The sequence below is a fragment of the Habropoda laboriosa genome, unplaced genomic scaffold, assembly GCF_001263275.1.
Source record: "Habropoda laboriosa isolate 0110345459 unplaced genomic scaffold, ASM126327v1 scaffold222, whole genome shotgun sequence".
NCBI classification, from domain to species: domain Eukaryota; kingdom Metazoa; phylum Arthropoda; class Insecta; order Hymenoptera; family Apidae; genus Habropoda; species Habropoda laboriosa.
Genome location: NW_017100319.1, coordinates 27469 through 38367, shown reverse-complemented (window position 1 = coordinate 38367; position 10899 = coordinate 27469). Strand labels below are relative to the sequence as shown.

The 10899-nt window shown below is 39.6% G+C and overlaps 3 protein-coding genes across 4 annotated transcripts; 2 read left to right on the top strand and 1 right to left on the bottom strand.

Annotated features, from left to right (window-relative positions):
• The first annotated feature begins 1011 nt into the window (after positions 1–1011).
• On the top strand, positions 1012–5515 carry LOC108574161. The gene is made up of 3 exons (XM_017936688.1): positions 1012–1272; positions 3011–3071; positions 3855–5515. The coding sequence occupies exons 1-3, from the start codon at positions 1263–1265 to the stop codon at positions 4141–4143; spliced, it is 360 nt and encodes a 119-aa protein (XP_017792177.1). The 5' UTR covers positions 1012–1262; the 3' UTR covers positions 4144–5515.
• A 477-nt stretch (positions 5516–5992) lies between these two features.
• LOC108574169 (transmembrane protein 192) lies at positions 5993–7348 on the bottom strand. 2 transcript variants are annotated; one of them, XM_017936700.1, is made up of 4 exons: positions 7259–7348; positions 6830–7046; positions 6370–6766; positions 5993–6295 (listed from the first exon to the last, which is right to left on the bottom strand). In XM_017936700.1, the coding sequence occupies exons 2-4, from the start codon at positions 6935–6937 to the stop codon at positions 6039–6041; spliced, it is 762 nt and encodes a 253-aa protein (XP_017792189.1). In that variant the 5' UTR covers positions 6938–7046; positions 7259–7348; the 3' UTR covers positions 5993–6038. The 2 variants fall into 2 exon arrangements, with proteins under 2 accessions (XP_017792189.1, XP_017792188.1); XM_017936699.1 differs by lacking the exon at positions 7259–7348 and adding an exon at positions 7168–7252.
• Positions 7349–8302: 954 nt separating this feature from the next.
• On the top strand, positions 8303–10734 carry LOC108574113. The gene is made up of 8 exons (XM_017936631.1): positions 8303–8526; positions 8595–8739; positions 8824–9033; positions 9116–9303; positions 9344–9651; positions 9733–9967; positions 10049–10286; positions 10354–10734. The coding sequence occupies exons 1-8, from the start codon at positions 8303–8305 to the stop codon at positions 10732–10734; spliced, it is 1929 nt and encodes a 642-aa protein (XP_017792120.1).
• The last annotated feature ends 165 nt before the right edge of the window (positions 10735–10899 follow it).

The window sequence follows — 10899 nt, the reverse complement described above, 5'->3', positions numbered from 1 at the left end:
GAGGCAGAAAAGGAGGGTGCGAGAGAGGAGAAAGAAAAGAACGGGGAGACGCTGTGCCGTGCCGTGCCGTGCCGTGCCGTGCCGTGCCGGCAGTGGTTAACCACCGCGCTGCTCGCTCTCTGTGCGGTATGGCATACCGCGACAAAATTAGCGACCAACCGAAATAATGTACCACTGTACTCCCCCAGGACGTTCTATGGTCTTCGTTTCGTGGTGACCCTGAAATCCGGCATAGTTCGCTCGCGTGCGTCCCTCGCACATCCACGCCCATTATCACCCGGATACTTCTCTCCTCTCTCGGACCACCACGAGCGCACATTTTTCCTCTCGATCCAAATACTTGTTCCGCGCGCGTTATCGCCGCCAACTTGCAATTTAAAAAGTTGGTTACACATATGTATGCATATCGAAAGAGAAGAACGAACGTCATTAGGAATGATTCACGTGTTGATTAAATAAATCTCTCTTTCGGCAAGTTTGTCACCCCGTCCTCGCATAATTCAATTTTCTATCGCAAATTGCTTTTTCCTGCGTCGGGCTCCTGCTTCGGCGCACCGTTAACGAATAGCAGAGTCACGAAGGAAAACAATTATAGACAATTGTTAATTGTCCCAGTACGAATACTCGACGACACTCTATGGAATCGTTTAACGACAATAAAGGCCAGTAATCCGTTGAAAAATAGATCGACACACCAGATCGAAAACAAGACACACCAGAATAAATTTTTACAAGAGTTACTCATCGATCGACAACGTCGAAGAGTATCTTTTCGCCGGGAAAAGTGTGGATTAGGCAATGTCGAATTCGGTGGGCGTGGATGATTTAATAGAGAAGCATCACCGACCTACCACTTTACACGGTACTGTATTTAGCCTTTCGAGATTCGATTGGTAAATAGTAAGGTGTAACAGCGAGAAGGAAGAGAGAAGAAGGCAAAGGTGGGGGTGGTGGTATGAAATAAAATTTGTCGGTTGCATCCCCCTTCTCCGGTGGAGCGGTAACCTGCAGTTGAGGTTGTAGCGCGCGGCAATAGAGGCCGAGCTGATCAGTCTGCGCGAGTCTTTCGAGCAGTGAACGTCATTTTCTCTCTCGCCTCCCCGGATACGTTCATCGTTATCTATCTACTCGATCCTCGCTCGCAGATCGGTAGAGAAGGCGGAGAGGAAGATTTGTCAAGCGGACTGCTTGACTTCCGTTCGATCCAGAAGAATCGATTCCGCACACAGTCGCGCTGATACAGCGGAAACTTTCAAGCACAGATGGTCAGAGGTAGGTTTTCAAATGAAATTTTCTACCTTTCTCCTGCCTATACAACCGCTACCTATATATTCTCTTTCGTTAATTTCATCCCTTCTTTCATTCGTGGGGTGGTTGCGGACACGCTCTTTCTTACACGATTTCCAGACGGGTAAACGACGCACTCTCGTTCAGGCCTCTCGTCTGATTAAAAGCTGTCTGTATTCACTTAGGACTCGCGAGGCGAACCGTTTGAAAATTGGTGGTACTACAGGCGTACGGTCACGGTGTATAGTAGGTATGCAATTAGAGCGAAGTGCTTTCGACGGGGCCGTTATGAAAATGTTCAGGTTGAAATCGAGGCAGGGATGTCGAGTAGAAACGTTACAACTGGTTCTAAACGACGTTGACGTTTATCCGGTGCAATAATACGAGAGGATCCTTTCATCTCTGTCACGACTTTCTTACCTTCTTTGTTTCTCCTGGCTTGGAGCTCGCAGAAGTGGTGTCACGGTTCGTAGATGTTTCGTCGCGTGTAGCTCGCATTGTCTAAGGCAGCCAAGTACTCCTGCGAATCAAACGTACATCGTTTAAGATCTCTCGATACTCGATAATCGTTTTATCAACGAAAGAGACGCGAGGTTGGTTCTATGGGGCCAAGGTTCCAATCTACTCGGATTTGCGTTCGCGATTCTATTTTCGAACGATCAGGATACACCGTTCTGGCAGATTCGCGGTAGTCGTCGATAATCGCGATCTGCTGTGAAACAATGCATCTTCCCCGTCGAATTGTTAAATGCTGCTATTAGTAGCAACGGGTAAACTGTATTCAGCAAAGTATAATTGAAGTTCGCGTCGTCAATGACGTACGATATGACGTGTGCAACGTGCACGTGTAAACGCACCCGACTTGGTCCACTTCCATCCTATACATATGTACACACGTACGGTATAACTTTCCATATAGGATCGTCGCCGTTCAAAACACAGCCCGTCATTACGGCGAACGATACTTTTATTCGTTTACTTTTACACCGTCCTTTTTCGCAATTCAACGTATTCGAAAGAGAAACCGTTTTTCACGGGCAATGGCCGCTTGCTCGCCAATCGATCCTCGTTAAATAAAACGAAGCAGCGGTGCAATTTACATAAGAAAATCACTGGAAACCGCTGGATCCCCGGCCCTATAAATGATAAACGAAGATGATAGCGTGTCAATGTTAATGTCAGACGATATACTCTCGAGTTGCCTTCATTTTCGAACAATATCGACCGTAATTTCGTCGAAACTCGTGGAATAAGTATAAATACATACGTACACGAATAACGGTGATTCTCTTGAAACAAACGAGCCTTCTTTCACGCATCGTGTCCATGCCAGAGACGCGTGGTCCAGGCATGAAGTGTAGCACGGTTAAGTCTGTTTGGACAATCGAGCGGTTGTAATAATTTCGACTCGGTTCCCAAGAACATGTTTGCGTCGTTACGATGAAATAGTGGCCGTTTAATAATATTCATAGGTGAAGAGAGAAACTGGATGCAACTAGGCATGATAGAACGGTTCGTCGGACTTCTCGTTAGCCGAGGAGGGAAACAGGACGGTCCTTAAAAACTATTCAACGTCACTGCATATTGCGTTATCCGTGAAACTATCGTATCGTAAATCTTCTCGCGTGCCTCTCGCGTGCACGTGTTCGATTCGTGGAACTGAATGAACAAAAGGCTTTCCATCAGAATTCATGAATTTACGTCACAGCACTTTTTCTTCCAGGGTCGTTGCCTGATATCGCAGTGACGATGGCATCGGGAAGAGAAATTTACGGTGCATTCAGGTAAGCAGTCCAACTATTTAGAGTATCCCTTTTATTTCGAAGAGAGTTATCCTGCTAGAAATCATGCACGCGTTTGTAAACGCGCGCTTCCAAGCCTGTTATTTCCAAGCCTGTAATCGTTTTACTGGAAAAGTCAGCCTGGGCTATCGCGATTTTTCTTTTCTTTCACAATCTTCCTTGATGATCAGTCAGCATCTCCAGTTTTCAACGTTCTCCTATCATCTAAATCAGAAATCATCTAAACTTATGATTCTTAGAGCATAAGTATTTTCATATCTCTACCGAGGCCACTATATCCAGTGGTTGGAACGATTATGGTTATAAACCACGATGCAAACAAGAGGACCTCGTTTTCTTCCTTCTTCGGTTACATCGATTTTACGAACGTTCTCCCTTTAATAACGAAGGGACGCGTTCGTTTCGTTTCGTTTCGTTTCCTCTTGAAATATTACTGAAACATTCTAATAGAGTATTTTACGTAAAATCAATCCGTTATCCATAGCCTAGGCTACGTGCTTCAGTACCAATGACGTAACATTGACGCAAGCGACAATTGTTGCCACTACAATGCTGCAGGGCAGAACGTCGATAGTTGAGACCAACTACGAAAATCATGTCCTCCTTATTGGTAAAACCTGCTCGGTTCGCGACACCCAAATTCGACGTCGACCAGTAAACTTTTTATCATTTTCACTCGGACCGAATCGGTTGTTGAAACGTTATTTCACATTTTCGAAGATAAGAAATCTACAGTTTATAGTTGATATATCCTTGAATTTGCAGCTTGATCGTGGATGACGTCGACTCTCATTCGATATCGAGCGAGAACTCAGATTTCGATGGACTATCGAACGAAAGCAGTTCCCACAATTCGTCGTCTCAAACTCCGCTGGACAGTCCAGGTGGTCCTAGAGAAAAAATCAAACAGATGCAAGTGGAAGCCGAAACTAGAAGAGGTGAATTCGCGAGGCTACTAGAGGAACATGCTCAAGTAGTGAGGAAGCTAAAGATGATGGAGGCCGAGGAGCAGCTCTCGTCGACCGGAAACGTAGTGGGAGCTACGCACGCGTGATTCCATCTCTGATCGGGTAAAACAGTTTGTAGGATTGGGACCACCGTGATTTTGCGATGCGAACCGATCGTTTCGTTAAGTATACGTCGGCCAATTGGGAATTTGCCGAAAAGTGTTGCGTTGCTCTAGAGAAATATTACTAGGATATTCGACACGGCAAGAGAACAATGAAGAATGTAGAAGAAACTGGTATTTTTCGAACAAACAGGTATATTCGTTTCAGAATTACTTTTCTTTTCATTTATAATACAAAGTAATTAAAAGTAACCAGAAGATAGAAATAAATTCTTGGCCAACAGACGCTCGCCCTTAGAGAAAATCGGTTGAATGGGAAACGAATTTCCTACGCTTCTCTCTTTAGTTTCTCCTACTTTCCGTCAACGTTCGAATCGCGAATATGCAAGGATAAAAATGACCGAGCTCTTTCTTTTACGTTTATCACGAAGTCTGAAACACTTCTTCTTTACGACAATAATGAAGAACTCGGCATACATTCACCGGTCTTTCAACTAAAAAGACCAAATGTATCCGATGTAAATACATACACAGCAAAAATGGCTGGCCTAAACGTAGTACAAACTTTTGAAAAACGAATAACAAAGCGTAGTGCTAACCAGAATAGTGAAAAGCTTTGGTGGTAGCACTGTTTTCAATACACTATCGTTTATAAAACATCGTCATTTCCAAATAAATCGTTACTACGTACATGTAGTATGTCTCGACGAAGTACATACAAGCTTCTACGTTTTATAGCATTGTATATTTGAGTGTTCCATACGTGTAAGTAAGTAGTTTTATATGTATACCTTAAGCATATATATACGATAGCGTAGGACTGTAAGCCTGCCGTAATACGCGGAAATTTCTGTAAATAGATTCCTTTTTTCACATAATGCATTATTCACACAAGAGCTTTATGATGTAGTTGCGCGGTAATAAAATCATCGTTCGAGATTTTGTTTCATTATGCATTACGAGATATGAAATCGGTTCGCGTTAAACACGGACCAACGAACCACGAGTACGATATTTCTTGTCTCTACGTGCATATTGCGTCAGGTTTGTATCCTTACGAAATACATAGGTATTATTAGGCATTTATAGAAATATGCACGTATACATATGTAAAAGAAAAATATATACGAATAGAACGAACATTCGGTATACGTTGACTTTTTTTCATCTGTTCTTGCCATCTAGAAATCTTTTGGATACAACGGATCAATTTACATACATACTTCCCTTCGAAAAATATACTTTCTTTCTGCTTGGTAATGCACAACCATACGATAACGGTAATACTTTCGATTGATTTGAACAAATACACAACTACTACTTTAGTATTGTCATACTACTTTATAATAGCAATATTTCTAGTATATCATTGAATACTAAATATTCATTTGAAAAATCACTGCTGTGCTAATTATAACAACGTCGTATGATACAAACAAATATATTATGTAACATTAGGAGATAAGTATTGTAAATTGTATTTAGATATAAATAGAATTGTAAGTAACTGTATATTGAAAAAAATATATAGTACTTTATTGAATTGGATATCTTTTTATTCGTGGAAATATTCGTCGTTTTAAAAAAAGTTCACTTATAATCAGCGATGCTTTTGTATTTTTTATTATGAAATTTCGTCGATAAACATAATACATTTTTGTTCAAGCTTTTTGCTTTGTTACGCATTTTTGTTCATTAACATCGTAAAATATCTGTGCGATAATTTATATCGAAAGAATTTTAAATCTTCGTATTCTAAGATGAGTAGAAGCCTTAATTCGATTAAGAATAAATTAAGATAGTTTAATAATACATAATACATAACTGTATCCTGATAAAAAAGGAAAACTATATAAGTACAAACGAGGGATACACGAGAGTTACACATCTCCGGACACTTCTTGGACGGGACGTGCCGTTGTCATTAACAGTATTCTTTTGCACAATTTAGCATTGGAAATTTTCAAATATTTGATCAAATCTGCCTGTTTTTCGAGTAATTCTTCCAAATTAATTCCCCTACTATGGTAACCTACTTCGTTGCTACCCGAATATGAATTTTGATTGAAAGAAGATAACCAATCCTCTTGAGCAACATCGGGTAGTGGACACCATCTATTGAACATCAAAACTGCTTCTACAAGATGAAAAACAATTTATACCTTTGAAGCTTGGTGGATTATAAGTACCTTGATATTTCTTCATACTTACTGATGTAATATATATAAACTGGAACAATAATTACAACTTCCAATGTAGTTAACAGTAATATGTAATTTAGAGGAGTGAACCACTCTGACGCATGACAATACTGTTCGTAATCAACTTTATGAGTGTGATGTAAAATCACAGCTAGTAATAAATAACATACTGTCCATAATGATACTATAAAAAGAGGTGCCCTTATTTTCCGATATGTCACCTGATAGAAGTTAAAATATCCTCGAATACGTAGCTTAAAATGCTTCCTCTTTACCAAATGATCGGTTAACATAACTATCAGCCAATAAACACAATGAAGGTACAAATATATAAAATAAGTATCACATTTATTTTCCTCTTCGGGCCATACGGACAGAAATAGAATTCCTACAATTTCTAAGGACACCTACAATATTAAACGAACGTAGTAAGTGGTCAATGTTTTAATCTCGAAGAATTTGACACTTACACCAAATAGAAGAGAAACAGATACAATAGGTATAGTATCTAATTTTTGAAAATGCTCGCCTTCTTCTTGAGAAGTTAATATAGGTTGAAAAGATTCCTCCTCGTCCATGTTGAGAGGTGATTGGAAAAATACAGCTCTCTGATAAATATACCGCAGTTGTAGGCTATCGATTTGTTCGATAAACAATGAGTTAAATTATACGATTCGAGGGTAAAGTCTAGAAAAAGAGGTTATGTTTATATTGCGTCGCGTAACTGACAAGAATAGAACATGATAAAACAATAATTTGCTGGATGGCTCTTTTTATTACACCCACACTGCCTGATCTATCGAAATACCTGACTAGCCATTTTGCGAAAGATAAGGTGAAACGAGAAAGTTACACTTTAACAATTAGACTCGATACAAAATTTTCTAACCAAAACATACTTGGAACTGTTTAACGTGTAAAACGGCGCATAGTACATCACCGAGTCTCGTCGATCTTTACCGAAAGCCTAAAACTAACACAAACACATGCCAACGGTGATACTATGTGAAATGGCATGGTACGTGGTACGCCATTCGCTACTGCACGCATCATACGCTATTTCACATAGAACCACGGCCGACGTGCGTTTGTGTCAGTTCTAAAGATTCGGTAAGAATCGACGAGCCTGTTTAAATTCAGAGTGCACATACGTATCGTTTAATTTACGTATAACTGATTACAAATGTCTCTGCCAGCAGACGACAAAAATGATATGCATGTATGTTTAAAAAATCAAGTACGTAGAAAATTTGATTTGTCAATTTCGAATAAACGTAAAATTGCATATAAATAGTATTGCATAGAAATATCTACTTATGTATACTTCTATTTTAAAGGAGGAGAATATAACGCGCGCTTATTTAATAAATATTTGGTTGATTTTCGAATGCAAGAATAGAAACAAGTGTATACACTGTTGAATCAAAGGAAGTGCAATGTTAAACAAAAGTTTGTAAGAATAAAGCATGATAGAACAGTCGTTAATGGTCCAGGAATACCAAATTTCCGTATGCGTGCTGGCATTAATCAGAGGATACTGAACAAATATACACAGGAAGCGTCCAACTTTATTTTAAAAGCGCGGAATAAATCTTTATATAGAGTATCAGTCCGTTAAATGTTACACAGAGAGCTGTGTTCAAACATAGATCGTTTATTTATCACACTTTCGAATGATTTTTATCGAATAAACAAAAATCCAAATATCCATTTTGTAACAACGTGACGTAATTCGTAGCGACTGAATTGTAAGGGGAATCGATTTCGAATCGATGTTCAAATTTCTTAAGTTGAACATCTTCCTACTTTATTTCGCCCTGGACGAACGGAGAGGAAGGGGGAAAGAGCGAGAAAGAAACAAACGATGGACAACACAACCTAAATGAAAGTTTACGCAAAATAATTTTCATCGAAATTGAAATTTCCTCGTAAAATTAACAAGTATGTTTGGTCGACAAATTTTTTTGGAACCGGTGGACAATGAACGTGACCAAAGGAGACGCGATGAATTTTTTCGACAATTCTGTGTAAATCAGAGACGTGGAATACCGTTTACCGAACTAACAAACATTCCTTCTTTAAGAAACGACGGTCTAATGCTCGATTTAAATTTAATCCTCGTCGACGATACCGATCGTGTTCAACCGAACAATCTTTATTTTCGAACGTTCGTATAAAGAATCTGCCGAACCAGATGAGATAAAAATGGGCAATAAATTGTTAATAACGTTTTAGTAACTATGGAAATGCACTGAATCGATATTTGTTAGAATACGTAAGGCAAATGGAAGAAAGGTACTTGGCTATGGAGAGAGAATTGACGAGAACGAAAATGTTGATCCCTGTAATGACGCGCAACTTTGGTGCCGTGCATCAAACGGTATTTTAAGAATGTACTGTTAAAGGTCTTTTTAGTTTCAACATCTCTTATAATACACACGTACCGAACTTTCCCCTTTTAAAGTCACAAACAGACGTAAATAGGAAGCAAAGTTCTTTCGTGAAATACGAACATATTTTTGGAACTTCTCCGAGAAATCAGTACAGAAAGAATCAGGAACAGGTTAATCATGTTTCATCGAGAAGGAAGCATCATACTACGAGAAAAAATAAAGATCTGATCGCGAAAACGTTGCTCGATACTGATTGGACGAAACAGAAAAATCCTTCGCAGGTATTTGTTCAGAAGTGAACAGCTTTTGTGAGGTAAAAGGTCTTGGGAAATATTTATCGAAATCTCCGATGCGTCCTTTTAGAATTCTCAGAACGATATTTACCCCATAAAAGAGCCTGGCAGCCATTCGTGTAGGCCAAGAACATTAACTAGCAATTCAACCGCTGTTTGCTCGATGCACAACGTAGCTGTGATTCTTCCGCAAGGCTCAACTCAATTGACCAATTTCTCGAGACACGGTCAACTTAATTCGAAAGTAATGCATACCGAGTTTTAAATATAGTTTCTTCGATGGACGAAAATTTGTCAGACTTATTAACGAATTTTATTTGATTTTTCACAAACGGTTCCCAACTACGACAACTATCGTCGGCGATGAAAAGGCGTCGATGGACATATGCCAAAGTTTTGACAAGAAGCACGAACCGGAAACAACGTGCTATACCGACTTTGATGTTAAACAGGAAGATCATATGCAAACCAATTCCACTGTAAATACACCAGAATTTCGACCGATAACGAGACCAAAATTGAATAACGATATTTCCGAGCAAAAGTCCGAACTTGAGCAGCCACCGAGCCATCGTCCACACCTCAATACCGATTTCGAAGGAAAATGTATATTTACGAGAACGAATTTTTTCGAAAATACCAACACGCCTCGAAAAGAATATTTCCCTTGTATTCGAACATCTGAGGGTAATAACAACCATTGGAACAATCGTTCGAAGAAATGTGTACCTCGTGAAAGAAGTAATTGCACAGACGATTTGCCGAGGTATTTTACACGAACGATTCAGAAACCAAAGAAAGATGTTCACAAGAGAATTCCAACGCCACGAAGCAACGTTCATACAGCTTACACTCCTATGGTGCAATCCCCTACTTGGAATCCTATGTTAGACCCTAATGGTTTGACCATTCAATTATTGAGGTATGGTGTAGAATAAACGGTAAAGTAGCAAGTGAAATTTTTTATTCACTTTGTAAACATACAATTTCTTTCGTTCGACAGATTGGCAGTGTTACTTTACGCTCCTGCGTTGATGCCGGCTCTAAATTCGTTGATTGCTCGACAAACAGTTCAAACTTCAATCCCCATACCTTCTTCCGAAGGAGCGAACGATTTGTTAACGCAAATTTTTACAATTTTGAGCAACCAACAGAGTGTCCCGAATTTGTCGTACGTGTCGAATCCTAGAGTCGACGAAAATTCACAGTATCGAGAATCACGTCAACAATCACATTCAGAGGTATAGTAATTATTACTTCGATGTAAAAATAATTACCCAACGATGAAACTTTTTGAAATGTTTTTAGAATATCGCGAGGCAACACCGAAACGATAATTGCGACAGAACAACTTCCGTGAACGATCAGCTTGAGAAGAATTCTATCGCCGTTGATACTTCTCTGGAAATATGCGGTTGTAACAAAATGAAACAGTCGTCTTCGCAATACAGCGAAGACATTTTACGCGATGAAAAAACGGAAGAAAACGAGGAGTTGCTGTACACATGGACGGACAAGAAATCGAAATCGTCGGAAGAAAAGAAGGGCGAAGATGCCGAAGAGAAGCAAGACGATGCTGAACTCTTCGGAAATTCCTCAATTCGTACGGAATCTAACGTTTGGAAGCAACTCCGCGTGAACGATATTTGGAAATTTGAATCGAATACAAAGTTGAACGAATTTGAATAAATCTCCGAATCGTATCGAAATGTCGAACAACCGACTAATAGATTGCGGGTGAAAAATAATCTCGTATACGATACGTAACTGCTTAAGAACGCTTGCGCGCGCTTCTACACGTGCTGAAGGAACAAGCATTTCTACGAACGTTTGTTGAGAACTGCAGTCTTACGC

Bases quoted from the DNA above. Each gene is read 5' to 3' on its own strand.
- LOC108574113 (XM_017936631.1), top strand. From the start codon at position 8,303: ATGTTTGGTCGACAAATTTTTTTGGAACCGGTGGACAATGAACGTGAC. The intron at 9,304-9,343 runs GTTTTAAATATA...AAAATTTGTCAG, and splicing joins TCGAAAGTAATGCATACCGA to ACTTATTAACGAATTTTATT. The intron at 10,287-10,353 runs GTATAGTAATTA...AAATGTTTTTAG, and splicing joins GTCAACAATCACATTCAGAG to AATATCGCGAGGCAACACCG.
- LOC108574169 (XM_017936700.1), bottom strand. From the start codon at position 6,937: ATGGACGAGGAGGAATCTTTTCAACCTATATTAACTTCTCAAGAAGAA. The intron at 6,767-6,829 runs GTAAGTGTCAAA...TTAATATTGTAG, and splicing joins CTGTTTCTCTTCTATTTGGT to GTGTCCTTAGAAATTGTAGG. The intron at 6,296-6,369 runs GTAAGTATGAAG...TTCATCTTGTAG, and splicing joins AGTTTATATATATTACATCA to AAGCAGTTTTGATGTTCAAT.
- LOC108574161 (XM_017936688.1), top strand. The intron at 3,072-3,854 runs GTAAGCAGTCCA...TTGAATTTGCAG, and splicing joins GAAATTTACGGTGCATTCAG to CTTGATCGTGGATGACGTCG.